The following is a 24889-nucleotide window of genomic DNA, read 5'->3' on the forward strand; positions in this document are numbered from 1 at the left end:
TCTAAGTGTCAGCTAACTTAAACATGAAAAAATATAGGTCAGTTTTATTAATCCATATAAAATGATCATAAAGAAGAAAAAAATACAATGAATAGATTAGTGGTTTATCTGCTCTTTTAATAGGACTATAAAATGTCTAAACTAATACTATAGAATGAAAATCTGGGACAACATGCATTCCTAACAACCAGAACCCTCACTTAAAGTATCAAATCTCTTCTTAAATTTTCAGGTATATGAATACAAAAACTTGCAACCATTCTGTTTCTGTGCTTTAAAAATACATACACACACTTCACTAAATGCAACTGGTTTATGATATTCTCAGTATTTTATTTAATTTCCTCATATTTGTACATTTTCCAGGTTGACTTCTGTTATTTCTATCAATGTGGTCTGAGAACATACTCTGCAATCTTTTAAAATATACTAAGACTTGTTTTGTGGCCTGATGTGTCAAGGAAATGTTCCATGGGCACTTGAGAAGAATGCCTATTCTGCTGCTATTGAACAGAATGTTCTACTACATCTAATTAAGTTTATAGTGTTGTTCAAGTCTTCTGTTTCTTTGATGATCTTCTGTCTAGCTGTTCCGTCCATATTTAAAGTAAGGTACTGACGTTCTCAATTACTGCTGAACTGATTATTCCTCTTTTCCACTCTGTCAAACCTGACTTATGTATTCCAAGGCTGTTTTAGGTGCACACAAGTTTGCAACTGTTACATCTTTTTGAAAGACTGACCCTTTTTGATTTCGGTTTGCATATATATTTTTTCATCCTTTACTTCCAACACTTATCTCTCTGAATCAATAGTGGAATCATGTCTTTTAATCCATTCTGCAAATCTCTGCCTTTTAATTGGAGAGTTGAATTCTGTTAAATAGATACTTGCTAGTATACCATTTTAATGTCTTTATCATAATTTTTATTATATTCTTTAAATGACTGCACTACAATTACAGTTAACATCTTAACTTATAACAACTCCAATTTGGATTAGCATCAATTTCAGTATACAAAACAGTTTAATTTCAGTATACAAATTCAGTGCACAAAACTCTGCTCCTATGTAACTGCTTCTCTTCCTTATGTTGTTTACTGTCACTAATTACATCTTCATACACAGTATGGCTATGTTGTGGTGGTGTTAGTTCTTACGTCATGTCCAACTCTTTTGTGACCCCATGGACTACAGCCCATCAGGCTCCTCTGTCCACGAGATTTCCCAGGCAAGAATACTGGAGTAGGTTGTCATTTCCTTCTCCAGGGGATCTTCTCAACCCATGCATTCAATCTGCATTCTCCTGCACTGGCAGACAGGTTCTTTACCACTGCGTTACCAGAGGAGCCCACTATATCAATAAGCAGACAATGTTTTATGTCATTGTGTTTTATATCAAATAGGAAGAACAGAGTTACAAAGTATGTATTAATACTGACTTTTATAATTATCTGTGTAGTTACCTTTACCTGTGTTTTTACTTAACATGTATCTGATTTACGTCTCAGGTCTCATTTCAGCTTGAAGGACCCCCTTTAGCATTTCCTGTAGGGTTAGTCCTCTAGTCATGATGCTCTCAATTTCTGTTTATCTGGGAATATCTTTATTTCGCTTTCATTTCTGACGGCTACAGAATTCTTGATGGACGTTTTTTCAGTACTTGTAATAGGTCAGCATACTGCCTCTGGACTCAATGTTTCTGAAATCCGCTGTAACTTAATAAGGACCCTTATACATGATGAGTTGCTTCTCCGGTCAGTTTAACATGTCCTAAAGCTAAGCCTACTTGAGTTTGTTGAGCTACTTAAGTGTAGATTAAAGTTTTCATCCAATTTCTTTTAGGGCAGTATTTCTTCAAATATTTTTTCCACCCCTTCTGTCTCTCCTCCTCCTCTGGGACTCCCAACACTGACATGCTTGACGGTGTCTCATGGGTCTCTAAAGCTCTGTTCATTTTTCATTCTTCAGCTCTTCAAACCTGATATTTTACCTATTTTCAAATTCACTGACTTTGGGGGGCCTACTCAAATCTGCTAAAACCCTCAATTTTTCATTTGCATTACTGTACTTTTCCACTCCCTAGTTTACTTCCTTTAAATTTTTTTTCAATTTTGACTTTTTTCTGTTTGATGATATATCATTCTCCTGATTTCCTTTAGCTCTCTGAGCATGTCTGAGAAGTTTCCTTAAAGTCTTTGACTATTACGTCCAATGTCTCTTACTTCCTAGGTAGTTTCTAGTCATTTCTTCTGTGAAAGGGGCTTGCTTCTTGTATGCTTCATAGCTTTTTGTTGAAAACTAGATATTGAGTAATTGACAACTCCAGCAATTAGATGTTTCACCCCTTCTTAAGGTTTATTGCCACTGTTTGTTGTAGCTGTTTTCTTGTTTAATGATTTTTCTGAATTAATACTATAAAGTCTTTATTTTTTATCATTGTGACTACTAAAGTCCCTTATTAGCTTAATGATCAGATAGTGAATGGAAAGAGATTGCCTTAGAAGCCTGGAACCAAATTCTCCCAATGTTTTGCAGGTGTGCTCCATGTGTGGAGACATGGCTTCAAAACTCATGCCTTCAAGGTCGGCCAGCAGTGAGACCTTAGGACCTTCTTAGATCTTTCCCAAGCATGTGCACAGCCCTGGACACCCATGTGGTCATTTAGATTCCTAGGAATTCCCAGGTCAGAGAATTTTAAAGCCCTTGTTTCCTAAGTATCTTATTCACAGCCTTCCCTTCCAAACTTCTTGGTTAGTCTGATGTTTGCCCCAACTGTTGACACTTCTTTAGGCATCAATGACCTGTAAATATCTGTAATATATATGCAAATATTACATTTACCTGTAAACATTTTTGACAAACCCTTGCAAGAAGTCACTTTAGCAGTGGAAGAGTTCCAAGTTAAATGACATAAAGGCAAATCTTTTGATTCTGTCTTTCAAAGAATCACATAACTAAATAATTACAATTAATTGTGAATGACATCCACTGTGCTCCTTCTGGTATCAGTATCAATACCAAGAACATGGTCTGTTACTTTCAAGGCTTCCATTGAGCAGAGGAAAAAGGGTTGAGATCAGGGTGGATTAAAACACCACAAAGCTCATTGTTCTCACAGAGATTTGGTGTTTTTTCTTAATAAACGTCCCTCTGGTTGTGACAAGTCTTTGGTTAGTTTCCAGGGGCCTGAAAAAGTTGATTCTGACAGTTTCTGCCAGTTTTTTGTTGTTATTGGTGTTGTTGCTTTTATGGAGGGATAATTTTGGAACCCCTTTCTCCATCATTTTAACTGTTTTAAGCTAAGAATCATGCTAAGTCCAGAAAATGCACTGCTATTTGTCTGTGTATCAGGCTCAGGAAAATGACTCAATACACTTGCCTTAGTTATAATCACCCAGGGAGTGATGTGCCCAAGCAGAAAGCCTTGTCATCTCTAATCTCCATCTTTTAACATATACAAGCTCTTGGTGAATGAGTGAGGTCCTAGGTAAAGCTGTCTACGATCCACTGTAAAAACTGGGGCTAAGGAAATATTCTGACTTTTTCATTTTAAAGCTCTCTGGAACCAAGACAATGTAAGGGGGAAAAATAAAACTCCAAGTCTTCAATAATCTTTAATCAATATTTTCAAATAAATCTACTGTGCAATTAAGCCATTCCTTTAGTCAATTTTATTCTCAAAACAAGTTTTGACACAGTAGTTGATACCCTCCAAGTAAAAAAAGTTCTTGTTTGCAAACCATAAAATAAAATACTGAGAAGAAACATTGGAACATAAAATACAAACTAACAGTGAGTGCTTAATTCTGTATATGAATTCATGATAGCCAAAGTCAAAAGAAAAACATGATCAGTGACACTGAGTCTTATAATAAAAAATTAAAAAGCAAAAACGGCAGGGAAAGTAAAACATCTGGTCTTCAAAAAAGAAAAAAAAAGAAATACATTGCATAAAGTCCTCAGTAACATTCCAACAGTAAAAGCAGCAGCAAATCTTTTAAGGCTGTTTCTCAAAGTATTCCTCCTCACTAACCTAACTAACAAGGCATAACTCAAGAGGAGAAATCATATAGGAAACTAGTGTTTTACTGTTAGTATACAAGGAAAAGCAGTCATCATCATTTACTATCTGGGTCTAACTGACTCTTTTAAAATATATATACATTTTAAGTCATTTCACAAAAAATGTTTGGAAGAATAGAGGGTAAAAAACAACTTTATTGGAATTTTCAATGAGTAACAAAGCATAGCAAACTCAAATACACACTCTAGATTTCCCACATGTGCCTAGTATTTAAGTTACAATAAAACAAAATGAGCCACATTCTCTGAATACAACTGTTCATCAAGCGTCACTAATAAATGTGGAATATATCCATTTTATAAACCTGACTCCTGACTTTAAACACATCTCTGTTAGGTTCAAGCTTATCATTACTTCTGGTCCTTCTTCTAGTAGTTGTACTGTCAAAGTGCAATACTTGAAATTTTTAATGGCTCATAAAGTGTTGAAGAACGGCCACCTTCTCTGATTTTTAATTTTTAAATCACTGTCATTTTTAGATTTATGAACATCTAGAATAACCAATCCAATTAACTTTTCATTTCTACATTTATTACCTTCTCATCATCTTTGCATTGCATTGGCAAAAAAATTCCTTTAGATTTTTAAGTAAACATAGATATATTTTTCATTTTCACCAAGAACTTTACTGAACCATGTATTCACTGTTTTGTCCCACTACCTTCCACCATTTTTCAGGCAACTTCATAATTCCATCTTTCTGAAATTTTTTATCTTTTTGAGCAAGGAACTATTCCAGATGCCTTTTACAGTCTTTCAGGGGACTGAAATTTTTTTCCATTAAGAGAATTTTGTAAAGATAGAAATAAATGGAAATCTGAAGGAGCAATGTCTGTGAGCACGGTGGATAAACCAGAACTTCCTAGCCAAGCTGTAATAGTTTTTGCCTGGTCAACAAAAAAAATGAGGTCTTATTACCCTGATGGAAGATTATGCATATTCTGTTGACAGATTCCATACACTTTCCATCCAGTGTTGTTTTCAGTTGTTCTAACTGGGAGCAGTACTCATTGGAATTAATCGTTTGGTTCTTCTGAAGAAGCTTGTAATAGAGGACTCCATTCCAAGCCCACCATATATACAATATCACCTCCTTGGAATGAAGGTAGGTCTTTGATGTGCTTGGCGGTGGTTCATTTCACTTGCCCCACAATCTCTTCCGTTCCACATTATTATACAGTATCCACGTTTCATCGCTTGGCACAATTTGTTTAAGAACAGAACATTTTCATATGTCTCAGTAGAGAATCACATGCAAAAATATAGTCAAGAACGTTTTTCTCACTTAACTTGTGTGGAACTCAAACATCAAAGTGATTAACATAACCAAAGCAGGTGCAATCTCCACTTACAAGCTGTATTCAGTCAAATCTGGAGCACAAAGGTAAGAGATGAAAGAATACCAGCACATATCCTTCAACCACACGTCCAAGGTTTTGTCACAAAATACTACATGATTAATTCCTCCTTGCTGAATGACTGAATGAGTAAGAATACCATATTTTCTTTTGGTCCTTAGAAATATACTGTTCAATCATCAATTTTTTAGTTAAGAAAATTCACTGAGATCATCATTCTTTTATTTAAGAAGATTCAGTCCTGAGATTTTACTTATATGATCAACCGCACCACCATAAGAGTCTAGAGTGCTGCTATTTGCCTCTTTGTATTTATTTTCCGATTCATGCAATAAATGTAAAATTTGTTCCTGTCGATTTTCTTCTCTTTGCCATTAAAAACATTAAAAATTACTAATTCCTAATTCTGTCCAATAAAAGCAGAAAGCAGACAATGAAGATGGTGTCTCCAGTCTCGGTTCATACTTCATGAAAGATGACGTAATTCTTTGGACAATACAACACGGAGGCTGACTCAGCGGTACTGCACTAGCAAAGTAAGGCCCACATGCAAGCCCACCCCATCACCTGATGCAAGCTCCGGACGTGGAGGAGTTTTTACATGTTTAAAGGGCTGTTTAAAGAATATGTCACAGTGACCATCTGTAGCACACAATCTAGAATATATACTATCTTAAGCTTTACAAAAATGTTTGCCAACCTCAGCTTCAAGAAATTCCACCATTCTTCCTTTTTATTATCATTTCAGCCTTTTCTCCCCCATAGTTGAGAATAACTAATGAATAATGAATTTCTTGGATGAAATAGCAAAATGTTTCAAAATATAGACAAAATAAGATTAGTAATGCATATTAGATTTATAAAATTTATAAGATGATCCAATAGACCCATATGGTAACTGTAAGATAGAATGAACTTAAAAAACAGATTAAGTAAAATAAATGCTTTCTCTGTTCTTTGAAAGACCTCTACAAAAAAATAAAACTCATGAAATATCCATCTAAGAGTTACAAGTGTCCCCTAAAAGAAACTAAGAGTGAGTCCAGCAGTTAAGGTATTTTTGGTGTGCAAAGAGATGAGGACCAAAGAAAACTGTTATGGCAGAAATAAGCAATTAACTATGAAGTGACATTTGAAATCTGACATATACTAAAAAGCTACAGAAAAACAGCCTAATTATGCTTGTTGAAAATCCTCTTAGTATCGAATATAAATATTTAGAAATCACAAATATATATTCCTAAAACTTCTGCTTCATTTCTATGGATAGCTTGACAAGCCTGAAATACCATTTTTCCTGAATGCATATTTTAAGAGCTATGTGACTTCCAAAGGTTTATCAGCAATAAATCTCTTAAATCAGATAAAAATGTTAATTTACCTGACATTGAAGTATGTCTAGAATCTGGATGTCTGAAATGTATTTAAACAATCACTATCTACCAAGTATCTAAAGTCCATCTCTGTGCTCTACACACTCAGAAGGTAAAAAATACAATATTCCCTACTCTCAAGGCACTTTCATTCTCATAAAGCAGTCACAATTACTTAACCTTTCTGAACAGGCTTCATTATCTGGGTGACTTTTAAGATACCTCCTAGAGCTGTCTTTCTATAATATAATAAAAACATAATAACCATTTCTTGAGCACCAACTATGCGCCAGACAGGCACTATTATGCATTATCTCTAATGCTGGCCAAAACACATGCACTGTAGGTATTATTATCCCCATTTTACCTGAATTCTCCTCTAAGGTTAAAGAACCTGGTCAAGACTACCCAGCTAGTAATGCACTGGGATTCAAAGAGGTCTAGTAAGCTCCCAGGCTGATGCTTATTTCTGTTAACTATCCTGTTTATACCAAATTCTGCACTATGAACTCTATACCGACTTTTACTCATTACTTACTTTACAATAAGCATTCAAGATAGCAAGTCAAGAAGAAAAAGGTTCCCATTCTGGCTCTAGTTCCACTACATATGAATAGACTGATCCTAGTGGTATCATTGCAGAGAAGGCAATGGCAACCCACTCCAGTACTCTTGCCTGGAAAATCCCATGGACGGAGGAACCTGGCAGGCTGCGGTCCATGAGGTTACTAAGAGTCGGACATGACTGAGCGACTTCACTTTCTTTTTTCACTTTCATGCATTGGAGAAGGTAATGGTAACCCACTCCAGTGCTCTTGCCTGGAGAATCCCCAGAGATGGCAGAGCCTGGTGGGCTGTCGTCTCTGGGTTTGCACAGAGTCGGACACGACTGAAGCAACTTAGCAGCTTAGCAGTGGTATCTTGAGGGGGTGGGGCGGAGTTGTCCTTTCTAATCCAATTTTCAATCCAATTTTAAAATGAAAACTAGAATCAGTTTAAACGTTTCTTCTTGGCAGCTGAGCTAGATCCAAGAAGCCAAAGCAGTAACATTAAAATGTGGCAGCAAGCTCCAAAAGAGAACTATAAAAAAGAAAGTCAAATGATTTATAAAAAAACTCTAATTTTAACATTCCTTGAAAATTCTTTAGTGCTAAGCCTTTTTTCATGGATATTCTTAGGTGCTAAGCTTAATTTCATGAAAGACAAAGGCTGAGCAACAGTGTAGAAGTGTGACAATTAAATGGACTGCACAACACTGACTGAACCCTAGATAGAGGAAGGAGCAAAGTGCTATAAAAGGCATTACTGGGAAAACTGGCAAAACTTTAATGCAGAATACAGACAAGAGTACTGTATTAATGTTAAATTTCCTGAATTTGATCATTATACTGTGATTATAAAAGAATATCCTTGCTCTAGGAAACATATGCTGATGTATTTAGGAGTAAAGGGGTATGATATCTATAACATTTTCAAAATTTTCAGGGAAAAAATATCCAGAGAATCATAAATAAAATGTAACAAAATTAATGAATATGGCTCCTCTGTCCATGGAATTCTCCAGGCAAGAATACTAGAGTTGGTAGTTGTTTCCTTCTCCAGGGAATCTTCCCAACGCAGGATCAAAACCAAGTCTCCTATGCTGCAGGCAGATCTTTACTGTCTGAACCACCAGGGAAGCCCAAATGAATACAGAAGAAGAATGTAAAAAATTCTTTACACTATTCTTATAATTTTCCTCTAATTTTGAAATTATTTCAAAATATAGTTGCTTTAAATCTCTTACTGGAAATACCTATGGCTGATTCATGTTGATGAACGGCACAAACCAACAAAACGTAAAGCAATCATACTCCAATTAAAAATAAATTTTAAAAATCCCTACCGCAAAAAAAATGTTTTTAAGTATCATAAATGATACTTCCAGAATTTCATTCCAAACAGTATCTCACAACAGGGCCCTAGCCAAAAAGAAAAAAGGTAAAGCCCCACCATAATGTGCCTAGTTGAGGTGCGTGAAACACAAAACACCAGCCTTCTCTCTCATCAGAGTATTCTAAAAAGCTCTACCACCTTCATTACTCTATTTTATTCACATAAATATATAATTCCTCTTTATAGCACAGGTGAGTTAATCAGCAATTTCTTATTCTATTAAGTACAATCACATATTAAAGTGCTAAAGACACAATATAAAACATTTAAGCTCCACGTCAGTATTCTTATTCTGTCTGACCTAGTGTCCTGCTCCCCACCTGCTCTTCCAATCTTGGCCTCTTCTGCTTCCCATTCTCCACATAATTCTCCACTGCAGATGTCACTGGGATTCTCCCTGACTGAGGCACTGAGCCACTTCCTCATTGTATCTTGAAACACTTTAAAATAGTTAACCTACAGAAAAAAGGAAGGTTTTAAGTTGAACTTAAGTATGTGTATGAAAGAATATGTAGATGTGGCTTAAACAAACTCTTCAAATAGTATATGAACTCTACAAATATTTACCTTTGACAGATATATGCATATAAACATATAAATATGCATAATATAAAATTTTTCAGTTACATATTTTCCACCTTCCAAGTTCAGAACTAAGATTTTAAATCTTAAAAGACAGTGTACTCATGTTCTTTATATAGCATGAATCAAAACTTCTTAAAGTCAACATTACATGGCATTTCATTGTTCATATATTACAAGTTTTAACAGATGTCTACTACACGTGAACACCAGCACTCAGTTGACTACTATATGAATGCTGAGTTTTTTGGTGCATCTTACAGTTTAATAAACACTACTAAGGCTAGATACCAACTTCAGAACTCATAAGACATTTTAAGAAAAACCTTCCAAAAGTAATGTAAAAAGTATTCAAAAAGTACTGTGAGATATGATAATCATTATACTGTACAACTATAAATACTTACATGTATGTGGAAAGTAAATTTCTAATTCTAATTACAGATACCTTTTGGGTCAATGAGATGGACACACATGACAAAGTAGTCCATCTCCCAAAAAAACCTCATTAAGAAAATCAGAGATGCAGCCCGTTGAGAAAATCGCCAGAAAAAAAAAAAAAAAAGAAAATCGCCAGTACAACCTGGACCCGACCATGAAATGCTTCTCTGGACCAGATTCAGTCCAGAGCAAAGGTAAGCAGATAATCCTTTGTCTCTGTATTCAACTCTAAGGATGTAAAAATTCTTAATTTTGTGAAAAAATATAATGTAGAGTATTTATAATAGATCTTTTGGCTTCCTATTATCCATATCTGACTCTCTCACATGGTACTAAGAGTTGCAATGGTGAACTTCAGTATGAAGATTATGAGAATGGAGGTAAATATCCTTAATTTAAAATAAATTACCAAAGTGTGATTTTGCTTTTTCCGAAATGTGATTTTTGCCATAAAGTTCTTGTTGTCATATTCAAAATTTCACTAAGTGGGCTAACATAGCAAGGAAAAGTGGAGATGACACCCTTAAAAAATGACCAAATTCAGGTTCAGAGTTGTCAAATACAGATTTTATTTTGTCAGTATTAATTCATGGTACAGTGTAAAAAGTTAACAACATGTATCATAATTCCTAGAGGAACCACTGAAAAAATACAAAGGTATAAACAAAAAATAGTGGAAGAAATATGAATTTTAAAAATACTCAATCCAAAAGACCTCCTTCCCAAAAAAGGAGGAAAAACTAGCAGATAAAAATTTAAACCTAACCATAATCAGTAACATTAAGTACTAATGGTCTAACCACCTTATTTAAAAGGCAGAGAGAGTAAGAGGTTAAAAAACAACCACATCTAACTATATACTATTTACAAGAGACAAAGATTTATGTCAGATAAAAATACAGAAAAACAGAGCATGTGAACACTAATCATAAGAAAGCTGGAAAAACTATACAAATCTTTGACAAAGTAGACATTAAGACATTACTTTAAGAAGTCTTTTTAAGAAGCATTACCAGAGAGACAGGGTATTTCATACTGATTAGAGGATGGATTCTTTATCAATCTTGGACACTCATAAAACAGTGGGAGGAAAAATAGAGAAGAGAGTTACGGCTTTTCTTTTTCTTGCCCCACTGCCCTCTTACTGCTCCTATTCAATATGGTGTTCAAAGGACTGGATGATGTAATAGCCAATAAAAAGAAAGTAAAAGGCATAAAAGTTAAGAAAGCAGTAAAAAGTCTTTTTCATTGATGTTATGATTATCTATATTGAAAATTTTAGGAAACAACCAGAACTATTAATAAAGGGATTTTAGCAAGATACTCAATGTGCTACCCTTTCCTTCATCCTTCAGTATACAAAGTCAATAAACAAAAACCAATCGTATGACACCACCAAATGCTTGCAAGTATGTGGAGCAACAGGAACTCATACTGCTGGTGGAAATGAAAACTGGTACAGCCACGAGAAAGAGAATGTGGCAGTTTCTCAGTTTGATTTTATATCAAACACTCTTACCATAATATCCAGCATTCATGCTTCTTAGTATTCAAAGGAGTGGAAAATGTCTATATACACAAAAATCTACACATGAATATTTATTTACAGTAGCTTTATTCCTAACAGCCCAAATTTGAAAGCAATCAAAATAACATTCAGTAGGTGAAACGATAAACTACAGTACATCCAGACAAGGCAATATCGCATGCATGCTCAGTCATGTCTGACTCTTTGCAACCCCATGGACTGTAGCCCACCAAGCTCCTCTGTCTATGGGATTCTCCAGGCAAGAATACTGGAGAGGGTTGCCATGCACTCCTCCAGGGGCTCTTCCCCACCCAGGGACTGAACCTGCATCTCCTGCATTGGCAAGCTGGTTATTTACCACTTAGCCACCTGGGAAGCCCTAATGCAGTATTACTTAGCACTAAAAAGAGAATAAGCTATCAAGTGATGAAAAGACATGAAAAAACTTTAAATGCCTATTACTAAGCAAAAGAAGCCAATCTGCATGAAAAGATTTCACTTGTATAATGCCAACTACATGACATTCTGAAACAGACAAACCTAGAGACAATTTAAAAAGTCAGTCGCTGCCGGTGGGGAGGTGAGGCAATATGGTACATAGGCAGAGCACAAAAGATTTTTCAGAGCAGTGAAAATACTCTGTATGACATTATAATTATATATCTATATCCTAAACATGTGTCCAAGCCTATAGAATGTACAGTACCAAGAATGAACTCTAAGGTCAACTGTGGACTTTAGGTGATTATGATGCATCAACGTAGCTTAAAAGAAAAAAAGCATTCTGGTCAATGATGCTGATGATAGGACAGACCTAAGCATGTGTGGGAGCAGGCGTATATGAGAAATCTATGTGCGTCCCTGTCATTTCTTTTTAAGCAACTGTACTTCTATTCATCAGTGATAAGGTTCAGCTGGTGAAGAATCCACCTGGAATGCAGCAGACCCTGGCTCAATTCCCGTGCGGGCAAGTTTCCCTGGAGAAGGGATAGCTCACCCACTCCAGTATTCCTGGGTTTCCCTGGGGGCTCAGACGGTAAAGAATCCACCTGCAATGTGGGAGACCTGGGTTTGATCCCTGGGTTGGGAAGATCCCCTGGGGGAGGGAATGGCAACCCACTCCCGTCTCCTTGTCTGGAGAATCCCATGGACAGAGGAGCCTGGCAGGATACAGGCTAAAGCCCATGGGGTCACAAAGAGTCGGACACAACTGAGTGACTAAGCACAGCACAGCATACCAGTAATCACCAAAAATTTAAAGTAATTTGAAGGGCAAGAAAAAGCCAAAAAGGCAAACAATAAATAGATAAACTATAACCTATCAACAAAATGTAATTCTATACTATTTGAAACAATTAGTAAAAAAGGACCATACACTTCACATCCGTGTTTCTGAAAACCTTTTAACGCATATCATCTTTTGTTTTAAAACACATGAAAATCTCATCACTTCAGCCCATCTAAAGGCCAGTGTGTCTGTTTCTCACTCTACAGTACCTGACTGGTGGAAAAGGAGGGTTAAAAGAGAGAGAGAGAGGAGATGATTAAACAGTAAATACTTTTTAACACATCAAAGTTTCATAAAAATTTAATTCCATATGAAATAATATTAAGTGAAAATGGCAGAAAATAGTAGTTATAAACATATGAACTAAATATATATATAAAACAATGCATAGGAATGTGAATGTAGGTTTCTCCTTAAATTTACTTTGGGAAGTGAAAAGATCTATATCATTTAGAATAGTGAATGAAAATCTGGGTATCTAGATTCTAAGCCCTGCTCAATTTTAGAAACTCTCTGAAACTTTCTAGATCTCAAGTGTCTCAACAGTAAATTTAAGGGTTGGATGAAATTATCTCTAGGACCTTCTGTTCTAAAATTCCATGGCTTTTTCTCTTATTATACTTGGCAAGGATATGCTCTATTAGTTTTCTGTAGTACCAACTACCTTTCTTATGATTCTCTAACAACTGCCAAGACAAAAATGATCCATTATCCACACTCAGTACATTTTTTCCAGGCCTCCTACACATTTATTTAAAAGGCCATTTTAATCCAGGAATTCAGTTCCACTTGTAGGTGTTTCTTCTACAGAATTACAGTGCTCAGAAATATGTACAAAAATATATGTAAGAATATTTATTGTAGCATTGCTATAAACAATTTTTTTTAAATGGAAATAATCCAAATTTCCATCAATGAGGATTCAGTTCAGTTCAGTCGCTCAGTTGTGTCCGACTCTTTGTGACCCCATGGACTGCATAAGTAATCAAAGGGGATTAGTTAAATATTCATTTTGGTACTGCATAACATACAATTGTTTGAAAGAGGTACATCTACACATACTGCCTAAAAGTTAACAATATTTCTAAGTGAAATATTTAATTTCTCTGACATCCAGTCTCTTGAAAGCCAGAGGCTAATGATATCCACCTCTAAACGTTGTTGTTAAAGAGTAACGAGATAATACACGTGAAAGCCTGGCACAATGCACTGTACGAGCAGATAGTCAATGTTACCCTTTTCTTCATTCTTTCAACATCATAAAAGCTTCCTAATTGGCTGCTCTGGCTCTAATCCCAACAAAATTTTCCAAGCCATCCCAGACAATGATTTTCCTAAAACATCATTCTCTAAAGTATCATTCTCCTGCTCAAACTCTTGCCTACCAGAGGAAAAAAATGAAAACCCCACATGGTACAAGCATTGCAAAACAGCTTCACTTTACCTATAAACCTGACTCGCATCCCCATCTGAGACTTCCCAAATAGAAGTCTATCGTGCTACCTTCAAAGTCTCCTGCTCATTGTCACTTGAAGGTGTGGTGTGCACTACTGCTTGCATAACTTTGCAGACTTCCATAGGCAATCAACTTCCCATCCTCCCACCTCCATCCCAACCAAATCTAGTCATGCTTCAAGCTCATGCTCCAGGCTAATCTTCCACTGAGCCATTTTCAATTATCTCAGGTCACTAATCTGCTTCCTATGAATACTGTCTTGGAGTGGTTTCTAATATTCACACACAGATATGGAGACGCTAAACGAAAGCAGTCATCAATTTGAAGTGTATGTGCTAAGGATGGAATAGATATACAACAAAGTTTTTACATAAGCAAGTATTTTTTCTTCTGTAATTTGTTTAATGGAAACGTCTAAAGCAATTTCTAGTATACTTCCCAAGTTTTTAATAATTAAAAATTATAATACAGCAAAAGACCTATCGTGCCTACAGCTGCCTACTTTTAAAAAGCTAAGTTCAACACAAATTTTATTGTTGTCAATACAATTATGTGCTGATCTGATTTTGCATACAATTCCTATAAACCAAACAATTTCTTTATGTAATACTCCCAGTATTTCATAATTTTTTCTAAATTTTTAATTCAATGTCTCTTCTACACTAAACACCAAGCACAGTGTATCTAAAGATAAAAATTGCAAGACTGATTTAAACTTTCCCAATTTTCTAACCACCAAACTGTATTCCCAAAGCTTGTGCCTTTTATTTATTTACTATTTTAAGGATTTCTAGATCCCATGAAAGAAGGAAGAAGGGCAGTTTCTTTTCGTTTAATATCAAACCTTCCCTTCTACATTTTAATAGTCCCATACTAATTCTCAATCATTATCTCAGATTGTTCCAGCATCAGCCTAAAAAATGTATTCATTGTATAAACTCCTTTTCAGAACCCAAGAGTCACAAAGAATCTTCCATCAAAATAAAACTCACAGTAACTGGTTTTAAGATCCCCTACCCACTGAAATTCTCTCAACAGAGCCCTCTGCTCCTCACCTTCTCCAACCAAAATCTTTCAATGCAAAATTAAGAAATCTGTTCATCATCCAGAAGAGAACCGCAAACACTACCAAAGTTTAACATGAAATAACTTCATCTGAACTATCCTCCCTACTCCAAAAAATTCTGCTAGATTCCCTAATAAATTCTCAGTTCAATCACAATTGCCTAAAGTTACTTCAGTAAGTCTCTCTTCCACCCTGCTGTGCTAATTAGCTAGATTTGCTCAATGTAATAAAGTTTATAAAAGACATCTCAAAGCATCAAAAAGATAAATCCATTACAAGTCTACCTATTCTTAAATTGCAGTAATACACATTTCCCAAATATAAAAGTCTAATCTTTTCTGCATAAATTAAGAATTCTAATATTTTAAACACCCAAAAAGTACTTTTCCAAACATACTAGCAAAGAACCACCACAGCATTTTATCATTTGTCTAATGCTAATAATCACTCAGTTCAGTTCAGTGACTCAGTCGTGTCTGACTCTTTGTGACCCCATGAACTGTAGCACGCCAGGCTTCCCTGTCCATCACCAACTCCCGGAGTTTACCCAAACTTATGTCCATTTAGTCAGTGATGCCATCCAACTATCTCATCCTCTGATGCCCCCTCCTCCTCCCACCTTCAATCTTTCCTAGCATCAGGGTCTTTTCAAATGAGTCAGTTCTTCACATCAGGTGCCCAAAGTATTGGAGTTTCACCTTCAACATCAGTCCTTTCAATGAATATTCAGGACTGATTTCCTTTAGGATAGATTGGTTGGATCTCTTCGCAGGCCAAGGGACTCTCAAGAGTCTTCTCCAATACCAGAGCTCAAAAGCATCAATTCTTCAGTGCTCAACTTTCTTTATAGTCCAACTCTCACGTCCATACATGACTACTGGAAAAACCATAGCCTTGACTAGACGGACCTTTGTCAGCAAAGTAATGTCTCTGCTTTTTAATATACTGTCTAGGTGGTCATAGCTTTTCTTCCAAGAAGCAAGTGTGTTTTCCTTTCATGGCTGCAGTCACCATCTGCCGTCACTTTGGAGCCCAAGAAAATAGTCTTTTCTCACTGTTTTCATTGTTTCCCCATCTATTTGCCAAGTGATGGGACTGGTGCCATGACCTTAGTTTTCTGAATGTTGAGTTTTAAGCTAACTTTTTCACTCTCCTCTTTCACTTTCATCAAGAGGCTCTTTAGTTCTTCACTTTCTGCCCTAAGGGTGGTGTCATCTCCATATCTGAGGTTATTGATATTTCTCCCAGCAATCTTGAATCCAGCTTGTGCTTCATCCAGCCCAGCATTTCGCATGATGTACTCTGCATAGAAGTTAAATAAGCAGGGTGACAATATACAGCCTTTGACGTACTCCTTTCCGGTACTGTTGGAACCAGTCTGTTGTCCCATGTCCAGTTCTAACTGTTCCTTCTTGACCTGCATACAGATTTCTCAGGAGGCAGGTCAAGTGGTCTGGTATTCCCATCTCTTTAAGAATTTTCCAGCTTGTTGTGATCCACACAGTCAAAGGTTTTGGCATAGTCAGTAAAGCAAAAGTAGTTGTTTCTCTGGAACTCTTCTTGCTTTTTCAATGATCCAACGGATTTTGGCAATTTCATCTCTGGTTCCTCTGCCTTTTCTAAATCCAGCTTGAACATCTGGAAGATCACAGTTCATGTACTGTTGAAGCCTGGCTTGGACAATTTTGAGCATTACTTTGCTAGTGTGTGAGATGAGTGCAATTGTGCGGTAGTTTGAACATTCTTTGGCATTTCCTTTCTTTGGGATTGGAATGAAAACTGATCTTTTCACAAGAGACTGACCCAGACTTGCCCGTGTGTCCAGGAGTCTCCAGCAGAGGCGTGGGTCAATGGTGGCCTGCTGCAGGGTCGGGGGCACTGAGTGCAGCAGTGTGTGCATGGGACTTTTTGAATGAGGTTGCCATTATCTTCATCATCTCCACCATAGTTTGGTCTCAAGTCAAACAACAGGGAGGGAACACAGCCCCACTCATCAAAAGAAAATTGGATTAAAGATTTACTGAGCACGGCCTGCCAGTCAGAGCAAGACCCAGTTTCCCCCTGAGACAGTCTCTCCCATCAGGAAGCTTCCATAAGCCTCTTATCCTTCTCCATCAGAGGGCAAACAGAATGAAAACCACAATCACAGAAAACTAACCAAACTGATCACAGTGACCACAGCCTTGTCTAACTCAATGAAACTATGATAATCACTAAGTATATATTTTAAGCTGCTTTGTTTCTCTTTAATAAAGCATTCTGCTTTACTCAGTACAAATATTGCCTTGAAATTTCATTCTGTTTTCATAACTAAAACTATCAAAAGCCATGTTATAGTTTTGGAAATGATGAGAAATAATTTATTTTTTAAAACTGAAACAATCCAACTGTCCATCAACAAGTGAATGGATACACAATGGCAGTACACCACACAACTACCCAGCAATAAACAGCAACGAATTACTATTGTGGCGAGTTACTCCACAGCGTGGATGACCGGAAAAGTCATTGTCCTGACTGAAAGAAAACTCGAGAAAATGCAAACATTACAGTGACAGAAAGCAGATCAGCAGTTTCCTGGGGTAGTGGGGGAGATAGGAGAGGGGATTACAAAGGAGCACTAGGAAACTTTTAGGGGTGATGGATATATTCATTACCTTGATTGTGGTAATGGTTTTACAGGTGTATACATATATCAAAATTGATCAAAAGGTACACTTTAAATATATGCAGGTTAGCTGAACTGTGCATGCGCTCAATCATATCCAACACTTAGCACCCCCACAGACTGTAATCCGCCAGGCTTCTCTGTCCACGGGATTCTCCTGGCAAGAATACTGAAATGCTTTTATACATCTTAAATTTGCCATAATGACAAGTTTTAAAAATAAAGATACCTTACTGAACTCACTTTGTAACTTTCGTATGTACATAGATATAAATATCCAAATAAATAAACTGGCTTAGGCCAAATTTCCTCTTTCATATTTTCCTTATCCTTTTTGATAAAGAGAGTATATTAGCTTCAAAATCTAAACTGGGTAACTCTGCCTCTTTTCCTATTCTCTCACACATTTATATAAGATATAAACAATCTGTTTCATAAAGGTGTAACTTAACTTTTTAACTCTTCCAGTCTGAGAGTGATATGTAGAAGGGAAAGGTATATTTTTAATTGCTCATTTTAATTTCTTTTTTGATACTTTATCTCATCATGATTTAAATTTGAGTCAGTTTTGTTTAGTGTATTTTTCTAGAATATAGCCAATTTTATATGTTCCTTTGCTGTTCTCAAATGTACTGGCATAAAATTTCTTGTAAATTTTACTAAACTGTATTACAGTTATAGTTATGTCTCCATTTTCACATTTTCAAAAACACTGTGTGTTCTTTTTCCTAAATATACCTTTCAGTAGCTCATTATTTGTCTTTTCAAAGGATCCAATTTTTATTTCATTAAGTCCCTCCACTGTTCCTTTGCTTTCTGTTATTAATTTCTATTCTTTGGCATTACCACTTTTGCATCTACTTCCTTAGTTTGCTTAAATACTTAGCCCACTCATTTCCATTTCTTTTCAAATACACCCATTTAAGCCTATGAGTTAATCTTTTCAGTATTACCTTGAAGAAGGACTCACCCAGTTGTGTCCAACTCTTTGTGACCCAATAGACTATACAGTCCATGGAATTCTCCAGGCCAGAATACTGGAGTGGGTAGCCGTTCCCTTCTCCAGGGGATCTTCCCAACCCAGGGATTGAACCCAGGTCTCCCGCATTGCAGGCGGATTCTTCACCAGCTGAGCCACAAGGGATGTGATGTTTTATTCTGTAGAGGCCTGGCATGCTACAGTCCATGGGGTTGCAAAGAGTCGGACACAACAGAGCGACTGAACTGACTGTAGAATTTTAATTTCCACAGTTATTTCTTCTGCAACCCACTTAATTACTTTAAAATATTTTTAAATTTCTAAACATGACAATGCTTTATCTTTTGGTTTGTAATTAGACTGCACTGTGGGCTGCACAGTGATAATCTCCAATTAGCTACAATCATGACTTGCTATAAGGTCAAATTTCAAAAATGTTCTGTGTACTTAAAAAATGTGTATGATCTAATTATTAGTTTCAGGGTTCTACAGCATCCCAAGATTGTTAATTCTTTATTTAAATTTTCATTCCTATTTTATTTACTTGATGTATTAATTATTGAGAGGTGTGTTAAAAATACTGATTATAAAGTTCTCTATATTTGAGGTTATCTTTTATATTATACACAAATTCATGACATTTACTTCTTCCTAGAAATATTTAAGTCTTCCTAGTGATGATCTCATTCTTAAGGAATGAACCTCTTATTCCTTGATAATGCTTCTGCATTAGTCTCATTTTTCTTAAACACATCTATGACAGCTTCAGGGGAGTAGGGGTCCTTGCATTAGAATGTTTTAGATGCATTATTGATAAACATCACCATAATTATTTGTTCGCTATCTTTAAAAGAAATCCCATCCCAGAGTCTCCATGCTTTCTCTGGTAAGTTTATTCTGTTTACATTTATGTTGATAACTGATATATGTGAAATTATTCCCACAGCTTTGTTTTCAATATACCATGCATTTTCTTTTTCTTTCCTTTTTTTAAGTTTTCCTTACAATTTTAACAGAACTACTTAAAAGTAGAATCAATTTTATTACTCTTTCTAAACAATAGGACCTCAGAAAGCTTACTCAGACTACTACCTCCATCAATTCTTATGCATTTATTTACTGTATTGTTTTATATAATCAAACTGTCCCAATCTGTCCATATGTTTACCAATTTCTTTGCTAACTTTGAGTCTTTCATCCTCTTCCACATTCTAGATTCAGTTCCCTTCCATCAAAGTTCAACTACCTTCAGCAGTTCTTTCAGCAATGGTCTGTCAGTAGCAAACTCTCCATCTCCACCTGAAAACGTTCATTTCTCCTTCACTGTACATTGACAATAACCAATGAGGGTTATGTCATTTTTCCTCGGCACTTTGAAATACTAGAGATTTTTTTACATTCACTCATGCTGTTGATAAATCTGCTGAACTAACTGCTGTTCAGTTACAAGTGACTTGTCTTCTCTCTGGTTCCTTTATTAGTTTCTCTATATATTTACCATCCAGTGATTTCACTACAGAGTACCAAGTTGTCCATATTTTTTCCTACTTATAGAGTGTCTATTTTTAGGCACAGTCACAGAGGGTGATTTTAGAAAGACCATTTTCTTAATTTTCCCAAAGAGTTTTCAGAATCAATACCACACTATAAGAGGCATTAATTTACTACATAGAGTGGATGTCCTAGGACAATGACTGTCAAACTTTAGAAGGCAACAGAAACACCTAGGAAACCTACTGAAAAACGTGGACTCCAGCCAAGTCTTCTGATTCGGTACGTCTGGGGTCCTACCACGTATCTCCATTTCCAACAAGTTTCCAGGCTGATGCTGCTGGTAGGGGAATCATGCTTTAAGAACCACTTCCTTAGGGATTAGGAATAATTATCTCAGAGAACCCCCACTCAGAAGGACTGCAGGAATTTGTTGTTTCTTAAATCTACAGGATAGTCTTTACCATCAATCTAAACCATGTTTAGCTGTAAATATTACCGTTTCCCATTTATCCTCACAGAAATTCAACTATATAAATAACAGCAGCTAACAGTTCATCATCTGACCAAAAATGCTCCAGTTCATTATTCATAGTCCTCAAGGTAAAAACAGAATTTGACCCTATCATTCCCCTACTCAGTTGTTCACTGGCTCCTCTACAACTACAGGGACAAGCCTTTATGAGCGAGACACACATGGGCTTCAGAGTACATGCAAATTTTTTAGTGTTTACACTATGCTTATATTACACATACTTTTTTGACACTACCCAACAGGTCTATGATCAAAGCATGTTAAAACTCGCTAACCTATTAAATTCAAATGAGTCAGTGTGATTCAAAAGCTTTTCAGCCTTTCATGACCCATGCCTGCAGCCTATGCCCCATGCCTTGTGCCATTCTGAGCAAATCACGATTTCAAACTTTTATCATTATATCCATATTACCTCCACCTAGAAAAGAATGCCCAATAGGCCTCTCATAGGCCTGACAAACACCTACTCATCTTCTCAAAAGGTTTAATATCACCTCCGCCCAGAAATTTTCCCCAACCTACTAAGGGTTGCCTACTTAGTCGCTCCCTTTACCGATTCTCTCAGGACTTTGTACAAACATACACAACTACTTTTCAGCCTTGTAAACAATGGTCCAAACATGTTGTCTAAAATACGACTTTTCCTTAGACTCTATAGACTACTTCTAGGAGAAGATATATTTATAATCTAAGACTTTCCATGTTTCTTTTCATCTAGACTTTCAAAGGAACTCGACATCCGTTGGGAGTAAATGTACCTAGTTTTACTTTCAGTTTCTACACAAAATACCTCAAGCATGTAAATAAGATTTGTCCCTCTAAGATCTAGCATCTGTAATGTCAATAAAACCAACACAACATTGAAGGGGTAATCAAATCTAAGAATTCAAAAATCTTCATAGAAAAAAAGGACTCTCGTATTTCTTACACAAGTCTACTTGGTTTACCTGTTTAAACACTGATGTATATATACTACAAATTTGAGAAGATTCCTCTCATTATTCATTAAACACCCTCTCATTCAAAAATATCTCTTTATAAAGGTATACACCATATAAAAAGAATCACAGTGACTGGTTCTCTCCGGGGCAAAGGATGAGAGTATTTTCAAATGTGTATCACCTGATTTTTTTTTAAACAATGTTACATATTACCTTAACACTCAGAAAAATATAATGAAAAGTGAAAAAAGCCATATTCTATGCTATGCTATTTAAGAAAAAAGTTTAACTGTGAAACTAATTTATTATTCTTACCAGATTTAAGACCTGAAATTTTGAAGATGGCACTTGGTTTCCCATTCGTGACAAATCCTAGGAGTTGCCATACTGGCATTCCATTTGAATCAGGATAGGAAAAGTAGACAGAGCCTCCCATTCCTTCAGGAAATGGGATTGTTCCCAGCATAAAAACCACAACATGGTTGATATTTTCATAATCAGGCAAGTCAAAAACAAATTTATCCTCTGCCACTTGCTGTGCAGCTGTTTGCACCTAGAAAATAAGAAACTCACCTTAGTGCAATAGTTTGATAAGTTACTAAAGCCCTTTTAGTGTTGCTGTAAGCTCTGTTAAAAGATACAGTTGACTACTGTCATCATGTCAAGCCTAACACTGGGTGAATCTGATACTCTAACTATGGAATTACCAAATACACCAGAGAGTGCTAACTTTAATAGAAAACCTAAAAACATATATCTAGGCTGAAAATGATTTAATGAATGCAATCTTTTAAAATCATGACTAAATTATTTGAGAAGTGCCCAAGAAAGACTTTACTTACATAATAAATCACTACAGCTTCAAAATGTTATAAAAATAAAACACCACACCATGAAAGCCTTATCTTCTAGTTTGAAGGTAAAGAAATTCCAGGTAATTAAAATGAGTAAGCAATCCAGAAGTTGTTACTGTCAATCCTCATTATTTGCAGATTCCCTATTTGTCATTTTGCCTACTCACTAAAATATATTTGCACCCCCCAAATTACTAACCTTCAGTTTAAATACAGAGAATAAAACAAAGGAAGAAAGAACATAAACCCAACTGCCCATATTAGTATTAAATTCAATTTTATCAGTTTTTGGCATGCACACAATCTTAAAGGCATGTAAAATTATGGTATGTACAAATCCTCAAGCAAAATAAACATTTCTTAATGTCAACTGTCAAAAGCACCAGACATTCTGTTAATTTGTATTATGACACTCTAATCCTCAACCCGAGGTAGAAAAGGACCTCGTTTACTTAAGAAAAGTTTTCAAGGAATGAAAATTGACTTCCTAGTTTTAGATTAGATGGTCTTTTTTAGTAAAATAATATTGTTAAGTGCTGAGGTACTCTAGGTCTCTTTGCCCTTTATTTCTATTAACATGTTCAAACACTGCAGAATTAAGAGTCAAACTCTGTGAAAAAATGTTGCCATCAACGAACCCCTCCTGGATATCCATTACAGAGACCAGGTATTAGGTAAATAGACAAAGGCACTGCTGGAACTCAATTCCCTGCAAATTAGTTAACAACACGAATTCCATAGGGCCTATTCTTCAGAAAAACACATTTTAAAGATCATTCATTAATGAAATTCATCTGAGTTCCGCGGGTGGGCTTGTCATTTTTCCTATCAGGGGCAGGTGCAATCCAAACTTCTTACCAGTATTATCTACTACCAGCGCCAAAAGGCACCTCTCAGCCATTTAAGGGACAGATAAATTTTCTGAGGATAGCCATCTCCAATTTATCTCTCTAGTTCCTTACACTATGTACAGACTACATTGTTTAAAACAAATTGACGAAAACTTAACAAAGAAGCTGCAACATTTAACAAAGCAGGGAGAAAACATAAAAAGAACTCTTGGTTAAAAAAAAAAGAATCAGGTCCGAAATGAATCTGAATGGTTTCTACGGAGACAAGCAAGATTCACCCTCCAGATGATTCCTCAACAATTTCAGGTACTTATCTTATTTACCTAACAATTCATCAAGGAAGGCGATCTCTCTTTTTTTTGGGGGGGGGGGGGGGCAATCTCTTTTTTAACCAATAAGGAAACTCGCTGCTCACATCATTTTGGAGTCATCACAGGCACGGGTCCCGATTAAGTTTCACGAATTTCTAACAATCAACTTCAAATTATGTTAAGCCTATTTTTATTCGAGCCCTTCCAAAGGGACCCAGAAGTTAAGCACTGACCGAGCATCTTAACCTTCGACAGGCTGCACGCTACAGGCTAGATCAAATGCCAATATTTACCTCGAATCCCCTTTCTGAGCTCAAGCGAGTATTTATACTGTCAACTGAGCTTAAGTTCCTCAACTGCAAAATGAAAATGAGAAGCACCACCTCACGAGTTACGGCTTAAGTTTGCGGTGCCAAACAAGCGCTACGAAGGAGGCTGAGATGAAGCGCAGTGAACAAAAGGCGTGCGCTGCCTAGGGTAAGGCACACTCAAGAAGCGGCAGTGAATGCTGGGACTACTATCAAGAGCGCTGGGGGCAAAGAAGGGCGCAAACCCAGCCACCACGCTCACGCGCTCCGCCGGAAAGCAGACGGAGGGGTCTTCACCGAACGCGGCGCACCCCACCCCCACGCCCCGTGGCCTCGCCCTTGGGGGGTCGCCCCCTTCCTAAGACCGTCCGACCCTTTCCTCACCAGCCTCCCCGCCACCAAGCAGCCGAACATGGCGGCGGCGACTCCGCTCGGCCGGCAGGGACCCGAGGCCGAGGACTAGAAGTCCTGGGGCTACTGCCGTAGTCGAGCCCAAGAACCTTCCAGAACGTGGAGTAGGCCTCCTGCCCCTCAGCTACATAGTGACGAGGCCAGCGGCAGGAACGCCTTCTGCCTCCGCGACCTCTGACCCCCCGCTTCCTAACCAGCGCGCCTCCCAGGCGACGAGTACTTCCGGGGCTTTAGACAGGTGGGCCGGTTCCAGCTAAGACTACAAGTCCCAGGAAGCCCTGCGTGGGCTTCCAGGAAGGGAGAGCGGAGGATTTGCCCTTTGGATTGGTAGTCCGCACTCAAATGACCGTTTTCAAAGCAGGCTGGAGGTGTTGCTCACGTTTGTATAACATTTCAGCGATTACATTGCTCTTTTACAATCATTTC

General features: G+C 36.8%; 1 protein-coding gene across 1 annotated transcript in view; it reads right to left on the minus strand.

The window, feature by feature from the left end:
- The window catches only part of HIKESHI (heat shock protein nuclear import factor hikeshi), a 32736-nt gene extending 8103 nt beyond the window's left edge, over positions 1-24633 (minus strand). The window contains exons 1-2 of the mRNA XM_052662159.1: positions 24437-24633; positions 22044-22281 (exon numbers count right to left, since the gene is read on the minus strand). Of these exons, the coding sequence (XP_052518119.1) occupies positions 22044-22281; positions 24437-24466 (268 nt within the window). The 5' untranslated portion in view covers positions 24467-24633. The remainder of the gene's footprint in view (positions 1-22043; positions 22282-24436) is intronic.
- Between the last annotated feature and the right edge of the window lie 256 nt (positions 24634-24889).

The sequence above is a fragment of the Budorcas taxicolor genome, chromosome 25, assembly GCF_023091745.1.
Source record: "Budorcas taxicolor isolate Tak-1 chromosome 25, Takin1.1, whole genome shotgun sequence".
NCBI lineage: Eukaryota > Metazoa > Chordata > Mammalia > Artiodactyla > Bovidae > Budorcas > Budorcas taxicolor.